The sequence below is a fragment of the Apteryx mantelli genome, chromosome 32, assembly GCF_036417845.1.
Source record: "Apteryx mantelli isolate bAptMan1 chromosome 32, bAptMan1.hap1, whole genome shotgun sequence".
NCBI lineage: Eukaryota > Metazoa > Chordata > Aves > Apterygiformes > Apterygidae > Apteryx > Apteryx mantelli.
Window position 1 is genome coordinate 366,383 of NC_090009.1, and position 25,450 is coordinate 391,832.

At 49.2% G+C, this 25,450-nt stretch overlaps 1 protein-coding gene and 1 long non-coding RNA gene across 2 annotated transcripts; both read right to left on the reverse strand.

Moving 5' to 3' along the window:
- Positions 1 to 518: 518 nt before the first annotated feature.
- Positions 519 to 13,907, reverse strand: LOC106482069 (E3 ubiquitin-protein ligase TRIM15-like; the record flags this gene model as incomplete). The annotated part of the gene is made up of 37 exons (XM_067313625.1): positions 519 to 1,528; positions 1,845 to 1,865; positions 1,953 to 1,973; positions 2,709 to 2,729; positions 3,002 to 3,022; positions 3,728 to 3,748; positions 3,865 to 3,885; positions 4,152 to 4,172; positions 4,489 to 4,509; positions 4,915 to 4,935; positions 5,220 to 5,240; positions 5,577 to 5,597; positions 5,847 to 5,867; positions 5,988 to 6,008; positions 6,293 to 6,313; positions 6,891 to 6,914; positions 7,226 to 7,246; positions 7,375 to 7,395; positions 7,742 to 7,762; positions 8,026 to 8,046; positions 8,149 to 8,169; positions 8,480 to 8,500; positions 8,797 to 8,817; positions 9,386 to 9,406; positions 9,504 to 9,524; positions 9,890 to 9,910; positions 10,170 to 10,190; positions 10,496 to 10,516; positions 10,712 to 10,732; positions 11,051 to 11,071; positions 11,525 to 11,545; positions 11,668 to 11,688; positions 12,187 to 12,207; positions 12,744 to 12,764; positions 13,074 to 13,094; positions 13,396 to 13,416; positions 13,886 to 13,907. Coding segments are annotated over 37 exons (1,272 nt in total), but the record flags the coding sequence as incomplete, so codon positions are not given.
- A 200-nt stretch (positions 13,908 to 14,107) lies between these two features.
- LOC106482070 (uncharacterized) lies at positions 14,108 to 19,876 on the reverse strand. The gene is made up of 8 exons (XR_001292107.2): positions 19,247 to 19,876; positions 15,711 to 15,771; positions 15,436 to 15,456; positions 15,124 to 15,144; positions 15,015 to 15,035; positions 14,884 to 14,904; positions 14,633 to 14,653; positions 14,108 to 14,187 (listed from the first exon to the last, which is right to left on the reverse strand). It is a non-coding gene; the product is annotated as an uncharacterized lncRNA (long non-coding RNA).
- Positions 19,877 to 25,450: the final 5,574 nt, after the last annotated feature.

Consider the following 25,450-nt stretch of genomic DNA (forward strand, 5'->3'; position numbering starts at 1 on the left):
GCACCCCAGTTTTCCCCTGTGAGCATCATGCCAGCTTGGTGCCAAATCCAGGCTCATCTCTTATCCCAAAGGCAATCCCAAGGCACAGGCCTCTGCACAGGCCAAATCTCAGTCAAATTAGTCCTGCCAGAGGACCTGGCTACGTCCAGCTCTGATATAAATAGTACGGGACCAATAGCGTGACCGGCAGCACGGCATTTAGGGAGCAAACTGCAGCAATGTTGGAGCATGAGGCTAAGAGCCTTGACCAGGCACTTGGAGCTCTGCAGTCACAGTGGGTTTGCCAAATCCTTTCTCTGCCCAAGGGTGAAGGACCTGAATTTATAATGCAAGTTGTGACTTAATCTCATCTGAGCGTAGACTTCGACGCTGACAGCCGATGTAGAGATAAGGGCATGTGGAAATTGTGATTTACCCATCCTGCTTTGATGTCTACAACAGGATGAGCCGCATACCAGAGGTGCTTGTTTTCCTCTGCCCCCTATAAAAGGGGCCGCAATGGTAGAAATCTAGATCTATGCTGTAGCCACCTATATGCAAGCGAGAAGAAAATGCTGTGTGCGTTTTTGTCTGCAATGCAGACAGTGTGGACTGTGACTTATCTTACTGCCTACCTCTCCCCATCAAATGAATGATGAGCCTATGTCTCCCTGGAGGTCATTTGATGTTCCTATATGCTGGGAGAGGAGCTGTCCATGAATTGCAAATAGGAGACACTGGCCTGAGACTGGGAAGACCTTACACCGCTTCATTCAGGATGCAGAGCAAGGATATGCAGGAGGGGCTGCCTTTCTTCTGCACGATAACTTGGAGCTCTTGCCTGGGCAGGGGGAGAACTAGGTTTCAGCCTCTGCTCAACCTGAGTGTGTTTCTACCCTGGTCTCCCAGGGCTGCTCTTAAGCACCCTCTTGTTAAAGGGACCGGATAGGGCAAGGTCCCTCCACCGGTCCTCCTGCCCCCAGGGCCACCATCTCACCACCAGAGCTGAGCTCTCTGCCCAAAGAAGAACGCAAGAGTCATCGGACCAGAGAGAGCGAGCCCAGCTCGACCCAGAACCATGGTCGGATTCGCTCCCCAGCAAAGGAGGCTGGTGGAAAAGTGAAGATCGGTACTTTGTTCTCGGCATCAAAAAACGCCACCTCTCCCCACTCGTAGTCGAGAGAGACCCGGATCCTTTTGGGGACCCGCGGCAGGTTAAGGAGAGTTGGAGGCGAGGTGAGGGCCCGGTTCTTAAAGCCCCATTGCTGCACGGCCCAGATCCCTTCCTCGGGATTAAAACTGACGGCTCCCTTCCTCTGCAGAGACTCTCTGCTGACCCCGACGGCGCAGTACGGCCCCTCGGCTACATCCACCTCCCAGTAGTGTCTGCCGGAGGTGAACGCCTCGCAGCCCAGCACGCAGGGGTCGGCGTCGAAGCGTTCGGGACCGTCGGGCGGCTTCTGCAGCAGGTATTCCCATCTCACGCTCTTCTGATCCGTGGACAGGATGAGGCGGGGGTGGGCCGTCTCTGGGTCCAGGGTCACATTTGCTGGTGCAGAGGATGAGGAAGGAGAGAAAAAAATGAATCTAGTTAAACTGCCCTTCCCCAGGGGTCTGATATCTTGGAAACCTAATGGAGGAGGCTGGGATGGGGTTGGTCTCTGTCCTTCTTAATGGAGCAGGACCAAAGTGCAGAAGGGAAGGGGGTTCCTGGGACCGTGCCAACACCAGCCTCCTTGCATGGTGGTTCCTCCCAGGGCAAAGCCTCTCAGGAGGATCCCTGCCCCTCTTCTGAGCTTCTGCTCTCGCGCAGCGAGCTCCCGGAGAGGTTCCCCGTTCGGCATTCAGAGTGCCAAATTACTTACCCAGTTTTCCATCATCTTTCCCTAAAAAATGCACAATAAAAACATTACCGATGATGTGAATTTAAAGCTGGAACTAAAAGTAGTAGCTGTAGAGAAAGAGGCACTTACTATGTTCTTCAAGGCATTTTCCTTAAAAAAAAGAAATTAAAAAAAGCTTTTTAATAGTTTTTCTATTCTGAGGCGGTTTCCAGGTGATGCTAACTTTTTATTTCCTTCCTCCCCGCAAACAGTGTTTCTTTTCCTAACACGAGATGAAACCATTGCAAAGTAAGAGCTCCCTGAGACTTGTGTCTGCACTACAACTTGTTGCTGAAGTTAAACCTAGGAAAAGTTACAGGTGCTTTAAACAAAGCTGCAGCCAGGAGAAGCTAGAACAGGTCAGACCAGCAGTTTCTGCTATGGCTGGAGGGTGCTGCTCGGAGAGCTGGCTTGGGAAGGAAGGTGTGTGGGTGTTCTGGAAACTCACGACCATTTATATTCTCCTTGGGTGTTAAAAGACGATCTTTGGCAACACATATCTAAGTTTTATGGAAGTTGCACAGTTTGAAAGACAGACGCCCGATGGACTTTACATTCTTAACAGAGGAATGAAAAGGTTTGATTTTTTTCCTTTCCTGTGGTGGGTTGCAAGTCACCCTGTTTTGTTGGTTATTGGGAGGACTATTCATTCTGAACTCATCTTGATGTAGAAAAAGACCTTCTATTGCTTTTCCGCTTTTCAAATCAGCTTGTGAGCTGAAACTAATAAATTTTAAGTGTCTTCTCATTTCATATTTTTCTCAGACAAAGTCTGAGTCCATCTATTCCAAAGCCCACAACTCACAAATGCTTTACTTTCCAGAAGGTAAGGAAAACGGCACTTACTCATTTTTGCTTTGTATTCCTCTGAAAAGAGAAACAGAAATGGTTATTGGACATTTTTGTGTTATGATTTTTATAAGACTTTTTTTGGCTGTCAAAGCGAAAACATATTTCTGTGCCTACTGATTACTATTGTTTGCATTATTATAACTCAGAATGAAATTTTCTTTTACATTATTCCCATTAGCCCAGATTTCATAAAACTCCCCAAAGTAGCTCAGGAAAAAGCTGGGGTGGGGAAGATGGGACACAGTCCCGTGTATCTTTTTTTCATTAAATGAAACGAAGTGACTTACCAAGCTCTGCAGTGAGTTCATCTTAAAAGACAGAAAGAAAAAAAGATAATTTCCATTAGGATGTCTTTATTCAAACAATATCAAGTTAAAGGACTTACTGAGGTGCAGATTTCAGCTCCCAAACCATATTTTTAATGTTAAATTTAATTCTGGTTGAATGATTCCTTATTGAATCTTATGAGCACTGAAACAACCTGTGTTCCCAGTCACAGACCCAAAATATATGGGAGGTTCTGAGGAACCGTGAACCTGTGACCAGCTCCTTGGTCATTTAGGCCTTCAGGGAAACCGGGATTTTGTTCATCCCTTCTCACAAAAGGGTTAGGTCCAGGCTGCTGGATTTTCCCTCATCAACTCTCCTCCTCGAGGCACCAGCATGGAAAATAAAAGCTTTGTTTGCAATTCCCAAATACTCATGCCAAGCACATGGACCTCATTTTCCATCAGCCCGAGTCGTGTACTTCCACAAGAAAGCGCAGATGAGCTCGAGGGACCCGACACACTAAATTTTGCAACTTCAGTTTCGGGTAAATGATCATCCTCAAATTATTGCTCCAGGGGTAAGGAAAACCGAGGTTGTATGTCCAAAATGCCGCACTCCTGCTCCTCTTGCAGGTTTTGCACTCACCCGTGGCACAGACTGTATCAAACCTCCTCTCGCCTATGTGCTTTCCCCCCAAAAATTGCAACCCACCTGAACTTCTCAGGAAGAAGTATGTTACTTACCAATTCTTCTGTCACGCTCATCTAAATAAAGGAAAAAAAAATCAAAGTGGCTAATACAAAATCTGCAACTGAATAAAAACAAACTACAGAACCTAAACTATGTATTTGCTTTGCTGGAAGGCAGGAAACATACTTACCAATTGCTGCAGAGAGGTCATCTTAAAAGAGAAAAAAGTGATTTTCATTAATGTCCTCTTACTCAAGCATATATGCTTAACAGGTGTGTTATTTATAATACAATACTCTAGTTTTATTTTAGATATCTTTTTCAGAGTAGTCTTGAAAAATTCCAGTTGAAATCCATGGAATTCAGTGCATGAAATCATGACTTTAATTTTAAAAGCAATAATAATGACGAAATGACACAGTGCCTACGAATGTGCCTCAGATTTGCTGTCCTCAAAGGGAGGAGATGGACACGTACCAATTCTGGCATCACGTTCCCCTAAAAAAGGAAGAAGTGAGAGAGAAAAAAAAAAAGAAAAGCAGAGTTATTCCTCTGTACTTCCCCCTTCTTTGTGCGTGTTCATCATCTTGGGATAAATGTGATATTTTTCAGGCTATATAGAGAGTTATGATTGTAGTTCACATTTTGCCCCAGCTTTTATATAGACTAACCCATCCCCTAATTTACTTTTCTTAATCTTAAGTCAAAGGTCATGACTTACTCCTAGCAAAACCCAGAGGAAGTATAAAGAAAATATTCACACAAAACCCTTTGCTTTTGATTTTGTTGAAAGGAGAAAAAGAAAAAGCCTTACTGAGCTCTGCAGTGAGTTCGCCTGGAAAGAGGGAAAGGAAACCTGCTTTTAGTGACGAACGCTTTTGCCTCATCATGCACACGCAGGCGGATTCTGTGTTTCGCTTTGAGGACACGTTCACTGATGTTGAATTGCAATTGCTTTTGGTAGAGCTGAACATCACTGACTTGCCCTAGGCAACACCAGAGCCCCAAACCAACCCCAAATAGCTCTTTACTACCCAAAATGCAAGCGTTTTGGGCTGTGCGGGGGGGGGGGGGGGGGGGAAGCAAAGGGTCTCAACATCCGAGGTACAAAGTTTCTGAACAGTTTTCTCATCTCATATTAAAGAGCGAGACCTCTATTTCGGAACAGTATTTGCACCTCTGCATGCTTTTTCACTCCTGTTAAATGCACAAAGCTTGCAAAGAGAAAAACCCCACTTACTGATCTGCGTATTCTGCTCATCTGAAAAAGGAGAGGAAAGAATAAAAAAAAAAAAAATTGCTAAAGTGTCCCCTGCATTTTATTTATTTATTTATTTTTGGTTTGGTATCATCTACAAATTCTAATTTAAACATCTCTCCCATGACACTGTACTGGTTACTATGACATGTTATGCTTTTTTTTTTTTTTTTTAAGAAAAAAATCTTTGCCAATTTTTCTAAATTGGGGTGAAAAGAGAAAACTCAAAACTCAAATAATGCAAAAGACTCAAACTTAGGGAAAGAAAGGAAAGGGAAAGGACTTACCAAGCTCTTCCGTGAGCTCTGCTTAAAGGAAAGAAAGAAATTCTAGCGTTAGGATCTTGCTGCTTGGTGGGAGACGCCCAGGAAAAATCTCCCTTACTTGGAAACAGCATTTGCTGATGTTAAACTGAAACAGCCCTGAGCTGGATGAACCAGCTGTGAACTTGGGGAGGGCTGGAAAGATTAGGAGCTCTCTGCAGAAACATCGTGAATTCTCCAACTATTCCCGTGACTAGCTGGGAATGGTGCAGGAATTGGGTATTTAAGGGTGGGAGAGGAGCCTTCACTCATTAACTGTCACCCAAATATGCCAGCAAGGATCCAGGAAAAGAGTAAAACATCCACGAGAGCAACACTCACCTATTTTTTTATCATGTTCCCCTAAAAACAAGGGAGAAAAGGGGGGGGGAAAAAAATTGCAAGCTCTTTCCCCAACTACCTTTTTATTGCTATTTATCATCTGAAATTCTATTTTCTGTTCACTGCTATCTCCCTCCATCTAAGCCCACAGTTCTTGTTGCATTAAATTCAGTCTCTGGGGCCACAAAGAAAACTGCCAGAAAGCTTCAGAAAATTGTCATTATTTGCTTTTGTCAAAGAATAGAAAGAAAAAAAAAACAACACACATACCAAGTTCTTCACTGACTTCATCTTGAGCGAGAGAGAGAAAAAAAACACAGTTTTCTGTTAGGACCTATTTATTCCATGGCTATTTTCTCCTCCCTACAGGTCGGGCTTTTCCGACTTTGCAGGACGGAAAATGATGCTTACCGCTTTCTAGATCACTTTCCTCTGTGAAGGAAAAAAAAAAAGCAAAAAAAGGAAAGAAAAAAGAGGATTCTTATTAGCCCTCTCCTTTTAGCTGCAGTCCTTTTCCAGACATTATTTGGTTTCATTATCCTGACTGGAAATGAGTTGGTGACTTACAATGAGTATGTGCTATTTATTTCTTTTTTAAAAAAAGAAAGAATCCAGCCAGCTCAGCCTGCCCTGCAAGCAACGCAAGGCTGGTGGCACAAAACTGGGTCTGCTCCTTTTTGTCGACCAAAAAAAGGAGAAAAAGGAAAAAGATTTACCAGGCTCCTCAGACGATTCATCTGCAAAAGGAGCGAGAAGAATTAATTTGCATCGGGAGTCTTAGATCCACACCGCCATAGAAGGACTTCAAGTCCTACCACTAGATGTCATGTTTAAGTGTTGAATAAAATTCATTCCCACACTGATGCACCGGGAATGTGACCGGTTAAGCAAGAACCCTCCCTTTTCTCGCCCCTTGTACAACTATATTATTTAATGCCAATAGCAAAGGACGAACTCAGAAAGCACGACTTTTTTTTTTGTTTGTTTTAGTCCCCTAATTACATTAGATTTTAGTCTGGAATATTTATATATTATATATATAAATATATATTTTTGTGTGTGTGTGCGCGCGTATATATATATATATATATATATATACGCGCGCACACACACACACACACACACACACTATATATATATATATATATATACACACACACATATACACACACACATATATACATAAATATAAATAAATAAATAAATATATATATATACACTCACACACATGCTTATGCATATAATATTGTACACTTCTTAAACTCCCTTGCAACTACCTAATTTTTTTATATGGGAGGGGAAAATAACACTCACCAGCTTCCAGATCTTTTAATTCCTCTAACAAAGACAAAAAAAAAAAAGTGAAATGTGTTTTTTTTTTTTTTTCTTTTTGCATAATGTATTTCTGTATCAGGATACAAGATCATTTCTAGTCCATTGCCGGGTTTCCTGTGTGTTATTGCTGTCTGTTATTTTATTTTTAAGAGTCATCTGTGTTAACCCTCTGCCTGTATCCTTCCGAAGTTACATTAAGAAGTATACACAACCAGGCCAAGAGAAGCACGAGCTTAAACAAAACAAACAAACAAACAAAAAAAACACAAAAAAATTCCCAAATCAGTTCTGCAAAAGTAACAAAAATGGCTTACCAAGCTCTTCCGTCAGTTTTCCTTAAAAAGGAGAAACAACAGTTGTTCTAATCAGCGTATTTCCAGTGCGAGGGAGCTCGAGGAACTGCTCATGAGCACCGAGCACCCCCGAGGGGGTCGCGCTCCTCGGAAGATAAGAATACACTTACTGATTGTGGCGTCCCGTTTTCCTAAAAAATAACACGGAAAAATGAATAATTATAGTTATCTCCAATTTTATATCTTTATGACATAGAAGCTCTGCAGAAGAAATTCATCTGGCTTAGCAAAAACCCACTAGTTTTGCATGCACAGCTACAGATATTTCTCTCTTTTTTTTTTTTTTTTTTTTTTTTTTTTTTTGGGACCAAGGAAGGAGGGAAGAAAGGAAGTTAAAAGTCTTGCATTACTGCTCAGGAAGTTTAATTACGCTCCTTGTTGGGTGAAACCCCCAAATTCTGGGCGCGGGGCTGCAATGGAGGGAGATGCCGTGAGAGAACGATCCCGCAAATAAAAAACACAAGCAAACGGACTTACGGACGTCTGAATCCCGCTCCTCTGGGGAAAAACAGAAAGGGATAAAATAGTCACCACACGCTTTGCCTCTTTTCTGCAGGATTTCCCTAAAAACCTCTCTCTCAAAGCCTTGACTTCAGCAATGCTTCATTTTCTAGCTATTTATTACACTTTTGAATGATAAATTGCAACTATCTGCAATTTAGCAGTTTTTCTGTTAAAACATGAAAAAAAAAAAACCACTTAAGCTGAGCTCATGTATTTGCACATTGACTCTACGGCTGGAGAGGAGGAACCGCACTTACCCAGCAGCTCAGTCAGGCGCCCTTAAAGCAAAGAAAGAAATAGCGGTTTTAGGCAGAGCTCTTTTACGTGCATGGCCGTATATAACTACCGGACTGGAACGAGCACGGAAAAATGTCACTTACTTATCTCCGCTTCATGCTCCCCTAAAAGACAGAATAATTGGAATTAATAATTACGACCCACTGCTTTGGTTGTATCTCTCTCTCTCTCATCAGCACAGCTCTTCAGGCCCTGAAATGATTTTGTTCTGCTTAGCACAATCGCTACCTTTTGTTTAAAACTGTATCTCGCCCAGGCTTAAATTAACATTTTTTCAAAAGGCAGCTACAAACTCACCTTGTCCATGAGCTCATAAATAAAAATAGCAAAAGACCCATGACCCCTGGGATAACGTTAAGCACAGAGACGCGGCTCGGGGGTATCAAAGGCTGCATGAAGGTGGACTACACTTACTTATTTTTGCATCGCGTTCCTCTGAAAATAAGAGAGAAATAAAAATAAATTAGCTTGCGAATCTCCTCTGCTCTCTTGCAATTTTGCTCTACAAGCGCTGCAGAAGTCAAGCTCTGCAGAGGGTTTAATTTTTATTTTTCTAGCAATATCGTTGCTTTGAAATCATGTTTTTGGGGGATATTTACTCATCTTAGCCTTTGCATACTTATTTCTAGGCCAGATTAAAACAGAAAGCCCCCTTCCTCCCCTTAAATACTGAAGGTATGCAAAGAAAACTGCAAACAATTCATTTTCACCAAAGCAGGAAAATTCCTTACCAAGTTCTGCTGCATGTTTCCCTTAAAATAGAGAAAACAAACAGGAATTTGATGAAATACCTCAGCTCAATGACATAATAGACCATCATAAGCGTTTCTAGCTTAACCTTCTGTTCTGCATGTATTTTTTCTACATTAAATGATAATATCGTTTATATGTTAAGTGATTGAGACATGGAAAAACATGAACAGATATAAGTAGTTTCCTATAGAAAGGGAGACAGGTGGGGGCAGATAGGTGAGATAAAGGTATCAGATGGAAGAATTTCTGCTTTTCATTTCTATTTACAGATCTTAATTGCATTAGACTGACTACAAATATAAATCCAGAGAAACGATTAGTATTAAAAAGCTCAGTTGTCTCTGTAATGTAAATGTTTCTTTCTTTTCCTCAGTTTGTTAACGGTAGGTAGTTTTGAATCTCTCTTCCCAGGCTCCCCCCCTTCAAAGCTAAAATACCAACTAGCCGCTCTTGGGACAGTCGTTTTGAGCACACTAAAATGTCGGGAAAAAGCTCAGGCTCAAGTCTCACGGGGGGGGGGGGGGGACCCAAAACCCAACCCCCTCCCCCCCAAAAAAATGCACTTACGAAGTTTTCTATCACAGTCCCCTAAAAATAAACAGAAATAAATGATTACTCAATTCTTCATTGCCTATCCCGATATATCATTTCTACCAAAGTCAGGACTAACAGGAGAATGACTTACCAACTTCTGCAGTGAGTTCCCCTTAAAACAGAGAAAAAAGGGTTATTTTTAAAATTTCTTTTTTTTTTTTTTCTCCTGCATGAATGCACAGGCAATGGATGGTAATTTATGGCTTTGAGCTCCTCTTGACCCCCAACCCGCACTGTGCAGAGGTTTCATTAAAAATATTGCTTGGTTTCAGAGCAAAGTCGCAGGAACGGTGTGTGCATGGTCCTTCAATTCTTAGATGTCTGCGTTAACTAAAGCCCCAATCTTTTACTTTGAATTACATACATATATGCATATAAAAATAGTGGACACTCACTTAAGTGAGGCAAGCAAACAGCTTAATCAATAACTAAATTCACCCAGAGGTTTGCTTAACAGAAGGAGGGCATAAAACTTACCTATTTTTGTATGACGCTCCCCTAAAAATAAATGAAAAATAAACGTATGTTATTTTCCATTGTTCTGCCTTTTGCATGTCCCATCTCTGTATCTTTGTTGCTGCAATTTAGACCACAAGGTCGTTTCTATTCTAGCCTAAGTTATCCCTGCTTGCAATTATTTTTGCATGACTTTGGAAGAGTTTAAGCTTCTGTAATTCTGCCTGGAAAACCCTGCTTTTCTCAAGGTAGATGAAACGAGTCCGTATCAACAAAAGAAGTAAAATGCAGAAGAACTTACCAAGCTCCACAGTAAATAACCCTTAAAACAGAGAAAGCGCCATTAGTTCCCGCTGGATTTCTGAAATTCCCCATCACCCGCCGAACCGTCCCCGCTCCAGCCCGTCCCCGCTCTCCCCGCGTGAATTTTCCTTTTTCTCCCTTAAACTTCGATTTCGTGCTTTCTGTGGCACACAGTCCACGGAACCCAAGGCGTCATTGCTTCTCGAGGCCCAGACTTAGCTTAACGTAAGAAATTCCAAGGTTTTCCGCGCTTTCAAAGCTGCAACGTGAGCCGCCCCCTCGGGCCCCGGCACACGCTTCGACGGAGGAGGAAAAACAACTTACGGATCGTTGCGTCGCACTTGGCTGAAAACAATGAAGAAAAAGAGGTTGCGATCAGTACTCCGTCAGCCCAAATCACGCTTCCTAAGAAGACTGACCCCCCATCAGCTCACGGACTGCTCAAATTGATCAAAAAGCAGGCAAAGCTCCCAGCCCGTTTCGAAAAGAGCAAACTGGCAGGACGCAGTTTCCCCGCGAACAGGAAAGAAAAACACTTACCGAGTTCTGCAGTGAGTTTCCCTGAAAAGAGGAAAAGGAATGTTAATTTTAAATACTTTTCTTGCCTCTCTGGACACACAATAGGTAATTATCTGGCTTAATCTTACAGGGGGGTTTCTAACAGTCTAATATAATGCAGTTAAACTGTAAGGAAAACCATGCAGAAAGCATTGACTCAAACAACACGTTCATTTAGGAGCGATGCAAGGGGCTGAGTAAAGAAATGCAGGAAGACTCAGGAAACAGGCGATGGGGGAGGAGACACGTGAAACACCAAAATCTGAGGAAGATGCACCTTGACAACAAGATTTTACTTGCCAGGAGAAGAACGTCACTTACGAAGACTCGAGTCTCGGTCCCCTGAACGGCAAAAAGACAGAACAAGCCCCGTTTTTTGCACAATGCTGCCCTCTTCCTTGGAGATAACAGCTCTGCTGAAGCCGAAGCTCAGAGAATTTCGGGTGCAAAGCTGGTTTGTCCATTTTTCTAATTATATTTTACTAAACAAAACAAAACATCCCCCCCCCCCCCCCCGATCTGCACCTTTGCTTCGGTTGGCATTTTTGCCAGGAGCAACGCGAACACCCCACTCTAAGGGGGCTGCAATGGGAGATGTCCAAGGGAGATTCCCAAGCCTTGCCTGGACAAGGCCCTCAGCAGCCCCATCCCGCTGTGGCGTGAGCGCTGGTACGGCTTGGGAGGTTGGACCAGAGACCTCCAGAGGTCCCTCCAAGCTAATCGCATAAAATTTTGCAAAGGTTCATCAGCTCCATGGGCAATTCTGTACGGAGGAGAGACAGAAGAAGGCCTTACCGAGCAGCGCATTGAGTCTACCTTTAAAAGAGAAGAAAAAAAATCAGTTTTAAGTAAAGTAACAAAGATTGAATCAAGGAAAGAAGAGTTTCTCAGCATAAAACCATCCATCTTTTATCTTGAAAGGGAGGAAAAGGACTTACGTATTTCTGCTGAGAGCTTGGCTGCAAAGAGAAAAACCAATATTCATGTTTGTTAGGGTGTTTTTTTCTCTGGGGCCATAGAGCAAAGGGCTGCTGTTGATGAGGGGCACATCTGCCTCCGAGACCACATTTGCACGGGGAAAAGTCTGCCAAAGTTGGGGTTAAAGTCCCTGCAAATGCCCGTGTGTAAGGAGCTCGGATCAGAGCACAGGGAAACACGCTCCCACCCCAACAGCTCGTGGGCTGTGGATTAGAAATTTGGCAGCTAGTGGCCTTCAAAGAGTATGAAATAATTCAGGGTGGGCAAGGGAATGAGAAACAAAACACAGCTCAGATACGTGCAGGGAAGAAAACCAGAGGAGGAGGAAACCCAGGAAAATGCAGAAGCCCAGTGTGTATTTGTCTGAAACTTAGGAAAAGTTTTCCTCTCATTTTTCAAGGATAGGGCATCAGACAGACCCTGCTCCCCCACATCCTATGGGTTTTTACCCCAAAGACACAATGAAGAATGGCACTTACTAATTTTTCTATCACGTTCCTCTGGGAAGAAAAGAGGGAAAGAAAAAAAGCAGGAATTATTATTAAATACTTCTTTCTCTTTTGTGCATAGGCCTATAGCATCTCTAGAGTCCTCAAATCAAGGATATTTATCCCCACTACTGCCTTTATGTTAAAGATTTTGCTTTGAACATATCCCAGTGGGATATCAGGAGGAAATTCTTCCCCATGGAAACGGTGGAAGCCTACAACAGAGTGCAGGAAGGTGGTGGATCTCCATCCTTGGAGATCTTCAAAACTCAACTGGACACTGCCTTGAGCAACCTCACCTCTCTGAGCACAAAGATAAGCTTAAGACCCTCATAGGTCCCTTTACAATATAAAGCTTTCTACGATTTGGTGAGGATTTAGACTTATCCCCTCGGTGCTTCTAAAGGGAGAAAAATATGCATTATAATCTTAATGCAAAGTGTGGGAAGTTATCTATAAAAAGAAACCCTAACGTTTTTGAAGAACGGAAACTAATCTGCAGTAGAAAGCTTGCTCTCCTGCACAATTTCAAGGGGAATTGTACTTACTGATTTTTGTATCGCATTCTCCTAAAAAAAGTAGAGAAATAAAGAAAGAGAAACGCATAGCAAATCCTCCTGTATCCCATCCCCTCTTGCAGTACTCTGCCTTCACACAACACAACTCAAGCCCGGCAGAAATTTTATTCCATGCATGCCTTCCTCTATAAGTATTTTGGAATAAGGCTTGTTAAGAAAGCGTTCCCCTTCAACCCACCCATTTCTAAAGCAGATGCAGACAGACAGATAAACTCAAACAGCCTTAATATTTTTTTAAACACAGCATTTTTACATAATTCAGGATAACTTTCTGTTTATCAAGGAAAGAAAACTCCTTACCCAGGTCTGATGCAAGTTTCCCTTAAAGCAAAGAAATAAATGAGCGTTAGTTTTAAGCAGCGCTTTCTCGGGGACGACAACCTGGCCGATACTGTGGCTGGCGTTGCCCTAGGCTGTATCTTCGGCACTGATGGAGGTAATGGAAATGGGACGGCCTGTGAAGGCCACGTTGGGCAGAGAGGTGACTAGCAGGCAAAAAGCCCCAATTCTGCTGCTTCTGCAGCTTTCGCTTGGATTTTTGGCACAAAACTGTTTCTCCTCCCGCTTTTTCCCCATGATGAGCTAATAACCAGATCCAAAGCACCCAGAAAAGGACACTTACTGATTTTTCTATCACGTTCCTCTAAAAGAGAGAAGAAAGAGAAGAAATATCAATCTTTATTAAGCATTCACCAGCTCTCCTCTCTTCCTGTGTCGTGCTGTGAATGTCACACCACCTTCGCCCCACCGTCTTTTTTCCCTGGGGGTTATAATTAGAAATTGTATTTTGTTTTGAATCCATTTACTTTACTTCTAGCCCGGACTGGGTGTATATGGGCTGCATATGTGTGTGTGATAACCGCCTCTTCCCCCTAAAACTCCGCGATGAAGTGAAAACCAGACATAAATACCAAGAGGAAGGAGCTCGCTTACCCAGCTCTGCCGTCAGCTTGTCTTAAAAGAAAAAAAGAAATACTGATTTTTGCAAGGGCCTCTTGTCGCCAGGAGGGTGCTACACCCCGTTCGGTCCCTCCTTTGAGCAGAAAAGGCGATTTTGCATTTCACGGTAGCCGCGCAAAAGCGATCGGATGGGAGGTCGAAACACGACTTACCGATCTCTGCCGTAAGTTCCCCTTAAAAAAGAGAAATAAGTACGGATGCACGTTAAAGGATCGCAGGATGCTTGAGCCAGTCTCTGGCTGATCCCGAGGCTGCCGTTTTCAGATTTGCCATTGCAATAAATAGGTAGGGGCAAGGGCGAACCGGGCCGGGACGAGGCACACGGCACTTGCTCCCCGGGGTTTTGCAGCAGCCTTTACGCTAAACCCTGACTCCTCACGCAAGGTTCGTTGAGCAAGAAATCCCCTTATCAGACTCGATTCGGCAAAGGTAAGAAAGCGACACTTACCTATTTCTGCATTTTCGCCCCCCAAAAAAGAAAAAGAAAGGAAATGGCTTTAAGTCCATTTTCCCCACTTCTTTCTATTCAATAGCTATATTGTTATTACCGTACTTAGGGACACAAAAGAATCCCTGTTCTGACCCAAATTCATTCTATTTATTACGGTCATTTCCAATCGGCTTTAATTTTAAAAACTCGTCATCTCTACACTTTTCGAAAGCCAGATGAAACACGTGCACAGCCAGACTAACAAATAGCACCACGATCTCTATGACCATGCCCAAAACACAGCTTTGCAAAGGAATACGACTTGCTGGGAACTGCAGCAAATTTTCCAAAATTAGGGAGAAAACTATTCATTGCAATAAAGGCCTTTTTATTCCACAGATATATGGCTGTTTTGTCCCGAGAGCCTCTGTTATTCAGCAAAATTTTTAAATTGAAGGAGAGAACTTACCATTTTCTGTGTCACATTCCTCTAAAAAGAATAGAGAATTAAATATGGATTAGTTGCAAGCGCGCTCTGCCTCCAACATGCTTCTGCGAGCAAGAGCGTGAAGCAGAGATTGGGAATGCTGCCGGACTGCAGAGAGATGCCGATTTATTGCTATTCCCTAAACCTTCCTCCAAGGGCAGGAAAGTCCCAGTGAAATCTCAAACGTTGCCAAAAGAAAAACCACCCCCCAAAAAAACCTCCAAATGACTCACCAAGTTCTGTGTCGCTTTCTTCTAAATGGAATAAAGAGAAACGCGTATGAACGTACGCTGGGGCTAATGCTACAGCTTTGGAAACACGAGCGTTCAAACGGAGCTAGGTGTAAGGAAGGTAAATGGCTTACCAAAATCTTCTGTCAACTTCCCTTCAAATAGAGAAAATAATGTCAGATCAAGCCTTTAGCATCAAGGCTTTATTTCGCAGGAGGAGGGGGAGGAAGAAAAGCTACGTACTGATTTTCGCATCCCATTCCCCTGAAAGAGAGACAGAGAGAAAATTCAGCCCTAAGTGGCACCTTCTGTGATTTTTTTCGCAGCACGCTGCAGAAGTCATCTCCCAAAACCATTTCGCCCTTGCTGCTCTGTATTGATCACCACGTTCCAAGAATGATATTGGTTATAGATTTATCTAACTTGGTCTTTGCCCACATAAGTCTAAAATACATGAGAGCATAGATCAGCCACCCTCCCAACCAGGAAAGGCCATAGGGTACGTGTATTATTGAGGAGAGACTTGCTTTGCCGGGGCAGGAAAAAATCACTTACCAAGATCCGCATTCCTTTTCCCTTGAAAAAAGGAGAAATAAAAGAAAAAAAAAATTAAGTGCTGGGCCCAAAGGTTTTCTAGCCTAACTATATTTAGCCTAGAGTTAGGTGTTAATGCTCCCATATTGAACGGGGCACAGACTGAAGCATAGCTCATCGTCGGTCATGAAAAGCATCACGACTAGAGAAAGCGGCTTAGGGAAAAGCCCCCCAAAAAAAGAAAAAAAGGAAAAAAAAAGCAGCGTTGTCGCTACCCAGGGTCGTGGTGACCGTACCTGTCTCCATCGCCGCGTCGGCCTCCTGCGAGCCTCCCGCCAGGACCTGAGCTCCGGCCACCTGATGGAGCAAGAAGGACCCGGTAGCCAAGCTGCAGGAACGTGCTGTCACCCCCCAAACCCCTTGCTAATACTCCCAGGAACGTGACCTGCCGGGAAGGGGGCTTCCCCGGGCGTCCGAGGGCAAGAAATAAGGGAGGGAGGGAGGGAGGGCAGGCGAGGAAGGAAATCGTGCCATCAGCGACACGTGAAAATCGATCCCGGGGGGGGGGGAACGGAAAAAAAAAGGATTAGAGCGCTATGGGAGGTGACGTGGGCAGCGGAAGGGACCCAGTTTCTCAGCATTTTCTAAGGCTTCCTGCATTCAGCGATCCAGGGGCTCTGCTTGTTCCTCCGTCGCTGGTTTTTCTTCCTACGCCGCCTGAACCGGACGGGAATCAAAATTTTGATTTCCTGCCTGTATTTGCCACCCCACCGATGTCCCGAAGGCCCGAAACCTTCCTGCCACTGTGCAAAAGCCAAACGCGCCGCTGGGAAAGCGGATCTCTGCGCGGGAAGAGGAGGATGCGATTATATTAAAAAGGAATCTAGCGACTGCTTGCTTGTTTGTGGTGTTAACATCTCTTGTGAGCTGTAGGTGTTAACAGTTAAGGTTAAGTTAAACTCCCTTATGGGACCTGAATTTGTACAGAAGTGGACTCAACAGAGCCAGGGAAGTGACACCATTTCTGCATGATATTTTCCCAAAAGAAAAAAATGATTTTTTTTAAAAGAATCTTTTGCCTGTTGTCTTTCTGTATCATCAGATTTATGTGCAAGAATAAAAGAACATTTTGCTCTAGGCTTCTCCCATCCCATTTCTTTCGCTTTCTAAAGGCCTCTCTCCCTTTCCCCCAAGCGCACGTGAAAGAGCCGCACAAGCGGCCCCACGTCCAGGAATACGACACCGAAAGAAATCCGCCTTCGCGGCAGCAAAGACGGAGGCTTACCCCGCTCCGCGGTGGGCTTCCCGCGCTGCCGAGCGAGCCTCCCGTGGCCCGGCGTCCGCGGGGACGTCCGCCCCGGGGCTCCCGGCAGGTCTGAGCCCATCCACCCGCGCCCAGGACCACGAGCGGCTCCCCAGACCGGCTGGAGACCCTGCGTGTCCACCCCGCGCTGGCACGGCAGCTGGGCTGGCAGCCGAGGGACCTTCCCGCTGCCTAATTTTAGCTGGCATTTCATGGAAGGAGGTTTGGGGGAGGGAGGTCGGTCTCGGAGGATCCCTATATAGTCATGGCAGGAGCAGGTTCCTCCAGAGGGGGATAGAAGCAGAGGTCCAAGCTGGCCACCCTGGGCCACCCTCTGGAGGTGCTGTCTCTGCCACGGGTTGCTTGGAGGGTATCCAGCTCTATTCCCATTTATAATCGTAAATTAAGCATTAAAATGCAGCCCAGTCCCGTAGCTATTTCCCTGGAGGACACATTTTCACAGCTGATTTTTTTTCTCCTTCTGGTTAACTCTGCCTTAAAGCAATGCGCGGTTATGGTGGAAGACATCTAAGGCTTGTTGATCTCACCCCGAGTTAGTCATCTGGGCCTTTTTTATTTTGTTGTTGTCTTTGCTGGGAGTGCTCTCCATGAGATGCTCTTGGGCTTGCAAACTCCCTCCAAAAGCTTAAAAATTAAGGAATTAAGGCTACGCGAATAACAGACATTCAGGAGGATCCACTGATCTCCAAAGCCCAGCAAGGGTTACGGGCTGACAGAGGTGGAATTGGCTCTGGCACCGAAAGGGTAATTGCAGGACCAACACGAGGTGATGCTGAGGATGAGAGAGGGTGAGGGTTAAGCTTGGAGCTGAGGATGAGGGACTGAGACCTGGCATCCAGCTCTGGTGACTAAATCCTCTGGATTTGCAAGAGGAAAAAACATTGCCATGGTGTAAAGAAACAGCAGGTTCCTGCCTCGGAGAAACCTGACCAAGCGAAAAGGGGACCGAGGCAAATGCTGCCAGGGAGATGCTGTTTCTACAAAGGCTTCCTGACGGCAGAGGTTTGGCATTTGGAGAGCACAGAGCAGCAAGCATGCCCCAAGGACCGTGCCAAAAGAGAGCGCTTGCAGCGTGGCTGGAGGACACGGACGTGACAGCATGGGCAAGAATGTCAACAGCACCTTAAAGCCATTTCGAAGCGGAGATCTTTCCCTGGTTGTGCTCAGGGACATGGACTCCTGCATTGCTCCATGGCTCTGAAAAGCAGATCCTCCCATTGCAGCCCGTGTAACGCGCACGGTGCTTGCGCGGGCACGCGCCGAAGGGCAGGCCCGCAGCAGGGGATCCCAGCAGAGACTCCTTCGGCGTGGAAAGCTGAAGTGCCTTCAACCTTTGCCATTTGAGATCCCTGAATTTCCGGCTAGGAATGTCTGGCCTGAAACTCAAGCTGTGGGCCTGGAGGGGCTGCGAAGGCCGCCAGCGTGGCATGCAGCGGAGGACTTTTCATCTCCAGGGCTACCTGACTGAATTATTTGCACTGGAGTCTATTCATGCCTGCTGACTTATGCCTATTTTCTAGGCAATTCTCTGACACGTCCGGATTTTAAAGCATGGGGAATCCTGCAATTGGTTTATTCCCATCTCTGTGAGTATGTCTAGAAGCCTGTAGCTAAATCTTGCAGAAAATCTAAAACTGGGTGGAAAAAATGTGGATTTAGACAGGATCGAGACTGGATCTTTTCCCAGTACAGGATATTACAGTCAGATATGGAGGAATAAACTTGTATTAAAGGAAAAGACGAATGCAAAAATGCAAAAGAAGGACCTGCGTTTTGATTAAGAAAAGCATTAGCTGACAAAAGCGGGCAGAGAAAGGCCTTTGAGCCAGAACTGCACTGAAACCCAGAGGGATGTCAAAAACACGGCAGCCAGCGCAGGGAAGCCAAGCTGGAAAGCCAGACTCAAATTACTTGGAACGAAGTAGCGAAGCGGGCCAGCACTGCTGTGCCAAGTTAGCTACGCAGAGGCAGGGGAGGTTAAAAACACCCCGCGAAGGCCACTGCTTGTTTTGGGTTGTGATGGCCAACAAGGAGCCGTTTCCAGTTCCAACAGCCCGTTTGGGTCTGAAGGCAGCAGCTCGAGAGGGCTGGGGAAGACGGTGCCCAAGGGACGGACGTCCCCGCCAGTGGGAGAGGGAAGAGAAGAAATTACCCCTTCGGGGTGGGGGGGGACCGAAACTTGTGTTCAGAAGGGGCCTGGGAGAGAGGAGGGTGCACGGAGAGGGAGGCAGCAGCGGGGGCGAAGGTGGGGAGCCCTGTCCCAGCTCTGCCTCTTCCTGCCTGGGCAAGGGGGAAAAGCCACGAGCCCTGGCGAGCCAAGTGGATCGCAGTTTGCATGGAAGGAGCTTGCAGGGTGGGAGACAGCTCGCCGTCAGGAGGTGGTTTAGGGAAACGGCCAGGCAGTACGTGGGAGAGGAGAGGGTTTCGCGTTTAGGTGTGGTGTCCCCCTTCGCTAGCCCCCGACCCTCCGTCTTGGGGCTGCAGGGGCGATGGGAAAGTCTCTCTTACCTTCTCCCTAAAGGATACGGCGCCGTTCAAGGAGAATCTTTGCCGCTGCCGCCCCTACATCTGGGGGACCTGTCCCCATTTTGGGGGAAGAAAGAGGAATTTGCCTCCGCACTGGGGAGACAGCGGGGGTGCGAGAGCCCTTGCAGCTGGCAGCCTGTGTCCCCGGCAGCTGCTGGAGGAAGCCGTCAGCGAAGCACACGGCATTTTTGCAGAGCCCGGCTGCGCCTGGGAAACAAAAGGCAACGCCGGGGGTGCAGCACGCTTCCCAGAGCCGGGCTTGCGGCCATCATCCCCGGACCTGCTCCCGGCTGTCCCGGCGCTGGGGCGGCCCCGTGTGCTGCTTTGGGCCTCCCCTCTTCCCCGCATCTCGGCATCCGCATCCCAAGGGCCTGAGCTTTTGCAAAGCAGCTGTGCGAGCCCGGAGCCTCTTGGAGAGCGTGGCAGGGACAGCCTCCGCCTTCAGAGGGGAATATTAGGGTTCGGGGCTAGGGAAGAGGCAGGCGGATCTGGGCTGGGCGATGGATTCACCCCAGACCATCCCCTGAATCAACCGAGATGGGACTATGCGGAGCTGCCCTGGGGCAATGAAGGAAGGGAAGGAGGGAGGCAAGGCTGGGATGCAGCCAGCGGGACTCTGGTGCTGGGGGGGGGGGGGGGGGAGGAGGAAGGGATGGAGGAAGGCTCAGGCTTTCTCTGTTTACCTTCCTGGGTCAGCCCTTGCTGCCGGCACCGCTGCCTCCTCCTCCGTGCGAGCAGCCAGGGTGCAGTGCTGTGGCCCCTGGCAGGGCTGAGAGGTGCAGGAACGGTCCTGCCCTGGAGTCCCACGATGTCCAGCTCCGGCTGGTGAGGACAGCCAGCCATCACCCCCTCTCCTCTGTTCCTGCACCCAGCAGGTAATGTGGAGGGCCTTTTTTTGGGGGTGTGTGTTAAAATAAGGCCAGGGAGCCAAGGGGGGGAGAGGCTCTGCCACCCAGCCCATGTGGCCCTGAAATCGCAGAGGGAGCAGCAAGCCCATCTCTGCAGGATGCAAGGGAAGAGCAAGGCTGGGAAGGATGGAGCAGGATCAGATCCCTGGAGGGCATCTTACTTCTCTCCCCACTTCTTGTAGCCTTAGCTTGCCTGAAAAAGGGTGAAAGGGGGAGATGGAGAGAGGGCTGAGAGCGCGTTTGTGGTGCGAAGCCCTCCCCAGGCACAGAGCCACCCCCCACTCCTGCCCCTTCCCTCCTGGTCAGGAGAAGTTTCCCCGTGTCCCGACCTGGCGATGTTTTTTCTGGTGCTTTCAGATGAACAGCACCGTGAAAAACTATCCCTAGTCAGGATCGGACATGCCCAGCCTGGAAAAGGGGGCCCTGGGTTAGCAAAGAGCTGCCGGATCTCAGCACCAAGGACTGTGGTTTCTTGCAGGGTAGAAGCCCTGCAGAAATAATAGTCCTGGAGATTAATCACTTTGGTGATGCTCCCACGGTTTAATTAATAGTGTCCATCAGTGCTGATAGGCTGCAGGTGTGTGCTTAACTCTCCCACCTCCACTGCATGCGTTTAATGTGCGTGTACAGTTGGGCTTGCTTTTTCTTTTCCAGGTGTGACCTAGGGAGCTAGGACAGCTTCTCATCCAGACACCTTTTTCCTAAATAATCCTTTTTTTTTTTTCCCTCACCTTCCAGGGTCACAAATACCCTCAGGTTCCCACTCATTTTTCTGTTTCTGTGCATATTTTTTTCCCTTCTGAATGTGGCTGTGTTTGACAGAAAATGGCCCTGGGTTGCTCCTTTCTCAGTGCCTCCAGCCAGGTCACGCAAGTCTTCTCAAGTTTTCCCTTTTTTGGGTGCTTTTCTCCATTCAAACTATTGCATGATAGAATGTTTTCTCAGTTTTACAAGCGAGCCATTTCTGGACTCGGCTCTCTACTGTGGGCTCCATTTTACCATTGCTTGAAGGTCTCCAGGGGGCTTGGGATGTCTGCTCAGATTTACACCTGGTTGAGGACAGCTGGCATTTGGCTGCAGCAGATTGTGGCCCATCAGCTGAGGACTTTGTGCACCATCCTATTCCTGATTATCCTCACCGTGATCTCCAGATCGCCTTCTCCCAGAGACAGAGGCAGCTCTCTGGCTCGCACTGTGTACTTGCCACGTTGAGCTGGGATATTTTAAGGCTGTAGAGTCACCTGGGGTAGGATTTATAGGACTCAATCCAGACACTTAATATGTAGTTGCCTGTGGAGTATCTAAAACTCTCCTCACAGTAAATAAACAAGAAATCAAGGGAGTGTGGGGTGCAGCTGAGCTCATCCTAAAGTGGACATCAATGTGCGGGGAGATGATTTGTCCTAGAAGTGCTAGTTCCTCTCTCCCGGCCATTGAAGGAGCTTTTTCGTGAGGATATGACATCCTCTTTTGCAATGAGATCTTAAGTTTCCTACGGGCAAAGCTTGGTTCAGCTGCTTTTCCCACTCTGCTGGTGTAAATAGGGCCTCCATGGGAGGATTCACCCCGCTTCAGAGACCCCCGTCAGAGCTGAGACCAGTGCTCAAAAACGGGGCCGCTTCCAGAAACTGCTCGTGTCCAAAAACCGTGTAAAGTGGTTAATGCTTTCAAAGGAGCCTCAGCTTACAACACCCTTTCTCCTTTGCCAGACCCCAAGGCTCTGCCCCTCTCTTTTTAAGCTTGGCTTGCCCCATCCCCTCTCTGCTGCAGACCGTAGATCCCAGCACGAGCCCGTATGAGATGGTGGAGCCCAGCACAAGCTTGTACAGCTTGGCATGAGCCCGTTCAGGCTTCTGTAGCTTGGCACGGGCCTGAAAAAGACCCTAGGGCACATCACAAGCCTGTACTGGAACATAAAGCTTGGGATGGACCTGTAAGAGCCTGAACAGCCCATCATGACCCACCATGGGCTTGTACAGGTGGTAAAAGGCCTGGACGAGCCCACAAAAGCCAGTAAAAGGCCTGGACGAGCCTGCAAAAGCCAGTAGAGGCAAATAAGAACCAGTAGAGGTCCGTTGAGGCCTGCACGAGCACGTAGAAGACCGTAGGAGGCCCGTGTGAGCCCGTAAAAGCCCACAGGAGGCCCATGTGAGCGCGTAGAGGCCTGTGCGAGCCCGTGCGAGCCCATGGAGGCCCTCAAGAGCCCATACGAGCCCGTAGGAGGTCCGTGTGAGACCGCAGAGGACCCTGTGAGCCCATGCGAGCCCGTAGGAGGCCCTCATGAGCCTGTACCAGCCCGTAGGAGGCCTGTGCGAGCCCATAGAGGCCCGTGCGAGCCCATAGAGGCTGGTGCAAGCTTGTGAGAGCCCGTAGAGGTCCGTGAGAGCTTGTGAGAGCCAGTAGATGCCCGTGCGAGTCCGTAGAGGCCCGTGTGAGCCCGTACGAGCCCGTAGGAGGCCTCTGCGAGCCCGTAGAGGCCCGTGCGAGCTTGTGCGAGCCTGTGCGAGCCCGCACGAGCCCGTACGAGCCTGTAGGAGGCCTCTGCGAGCCCGTGTGCGCCCGTGCGAGCCCGTATGAGCCCGTAGGAGGCCTCTGCGAGCCCGTAGAGGCCCGTGCGAGCTTGTGCGAGCCTGTGCGAGCCCGCACGAGCCCGTACGAGCCTGTAGGAGGCCTCTGCGAGCCCGTGTGCGCCCGTGCGAGCCCGTATGAGCCCGTAGGAGGCCTCTGCGAGCCCGTAGAGGCCCGTGCGAGCTTGTGCGAGCCCGTGCGAGCCCGTAGGAGGCCTCTGCGAGCCCGTAGAGGCCCGTGCGAGCTTGTGCGAGCCCGTGCGAGCCCGCACGAGCCCGTACGAGCCCGTAGGAGGCCTCTGCGAGCCCTTAGAGGCCCGTGCGAGCCCGTACGAGCCCGTGCAAGTCCATAGAGGCCCATGCGAGCCTGTACGAGCCCGTAGGAGGCCTCTGCGAGCCTGTAGAGGCCCGTGCGAGACTGTACGAGCCCGTGCAAGCCCGTAGAGGCCCGTGCGAGCCCGTAGGAGGACTCTGCGAACCCGTAGAGGCCCGTGCGAGCCCGTACGAGCCCGTGCAAACCCGTAGAGGCTGGTGCGAGCCCGTACGAGCCCGTAGGAGGCCTCTGCGAACCTGTAGAGGCTCGTGCAAGCCCGTACGAACCCGTATGAGCCCATGCAAGACCATAGAGGCCCGTGCGAGCTTGTGCGAGCCCGTAGAGGCCCGTGAGAGCCCGTACGAGCCCGTAGGAGGCCTCTGAGAGCCCGTAGAGGCCCGTGCGAGCTTGTGCGAGCCCGTAGAGGCCCGTGAGAGCCCGTACGACCCCATAGGAGGCCTCTGAGAGCCCGTAGAGGCCTGTGCGAGCTTGTGTGAGCCCGTGCGAGCCTGTGCGAGCCCATATGAGCCCGTACGAGCCCATAGGAGGCCTCTGCGAGCCCGTAGAGGCCCGTGCGAGCCCGTACGAGCCCGTAGGAGGCCTCTGCGAGCCTGTAGAGGCCCGTGCGAGCCCATACGAGCCCGTGCAAGCCCGTAGAGGCCGGTGCGAGCCCGTACGAGCCCGTAGGAGGCCTCTGCGAGCCTGTAGAGGCTTGTGCAAGCCCATACGAACCCGTGCAAGACCATAGAGGCCCGTGCGAGCTTGTGCGAGCCCGTAGAGGCCCATGCGAGCCCGTACGAGCCCGTAGGAGGATTCTGCGAGCCCGTAGAGGCCCGTGCGAGCCCGTACGAGCATGTAGGAGGCCTCTGCAAGCCCATAGAGGCCCGTGTGAGCCCGTACAAGCCTGTAGGAGGCCTCTGCGAGCCCGCAGAGGCCCATGCGAGCTTGTGCGAACCCTAGAGGACCGTGCGAGCCCGTACGAGCCCGTAGGAGGCCTCTGCGAACCCGTAGAGGCCCGTGCGAGCCCGTACGAGCCCGTAGGAGGCCTCTGCGAACCCGTAGAGGCCCGTGCGAGCCCGTACGAGCCCGTAGGAGGCCTCTGCAAGCCCGTAGAGGCCCGTGCGAGCTTGTGCGAGCCCACAGAGGTCTGTGCGAGCCCGTACGAGCCCGTAGGAGGACTCTGCGAACCCGTAGAGGCCCGTGCGAACTTGTGCGAGCCCGTAGGAGGCCTCTGCGAGCCCGTAGAGGCCCATGCGAGCCCGTACGAGCCCGTAGGAGGCCTCTGCAAGCCCGTAGAGGCCCGTGCGAGCTTGTGCGAGGCTGTGTGAGCCCGTAGGAGCCCGTAGGAGGCCTCTGCGAGCCCGTAGAGGCCCGTGCGAGCTTGTACGAGCCCGTAGGAGCCTGTAGGAGGCCTCTGCGAGCCCGTAGAGGCCCGTGCGAGCTTGTGCGAGCCCGTGCGAGCCCGTGCGAGCCCATACGAGCACGTAGAAGGCCTCTGCGAGCCCGCAGAGGCCCGTGCGAGCTTGTGCGAGCCCGTAGGAGGCCTCTGCGAGCCCGTAGAGGCCCGTGCGAGCTTGTGCGAGCCCGTGCGAGCCCGTACGAGCACGTAGAAGGCCTCTGCGAGCCCGTAGAGGCCTGTGCGAGCTTGTGCGAACCCTAGAGGACCATGCGAGCCCGTAGGAGGCCTCTGCGAGCCCGTAGAGGCCCGTGCGAGTTTCTGCGAGCCCACAGAGGTCTGTGCGAGCCTGTATGAGCCCGTAGGAGGACTCTGCGAGCCCGTAGAGGCCCGTGCGAGCTTGTGCGAGCCCGTGCGAGCCCGTAGGAGGCCTCTGCGAGCCCGTAGAGGCCCATGCGAGCCCATGCGGGACCGTACGAGCCCGTGCAAGTCCACAGAGGCCCGTGCGAGCTTGTGCGAGCCCGTGCGAGCCTGTAGGAGGCCTCTGCGAGCCCGTAGAGGCCCGTGTGAGCTTGTGCGAGCCCATAGAGGCCCATGCGAGCCTGTAGGAGGCCTCTGTGAGCCCATAGAGGCCCGTGCGAGCTTGTGCGAGCCCGTAGAGGCCCGTGAGGGCCCGTACGAGCACGTGCAAGCCCGTAGGAGGCCCGTGCGAGCCCATACGAGCCCGTAGGAGGCCTCTGCGAGCCCGTAGAGGCGTGTGCGAGCCCGTATAGGCCCATGTGAACTTGTGCGAGCCCGTAGAGGCCCGTGCGAGCCCGTACAAGCCTGTATGAGGCCTCTGCAAGCCCATAGAGGCCGGTGTGAGCCCGTACGAGCCCGTGCAAACCCGTAGAGGCCTGTGCGAGCCCGTGGAAGCCCGTGCAATCCCATCCGAGCCCGTAGAAGGCCCGTGCAGGCCTGTTAGAGCCCCTGCGAGCCCATGGAGTCCCCGCACAAGCCCCT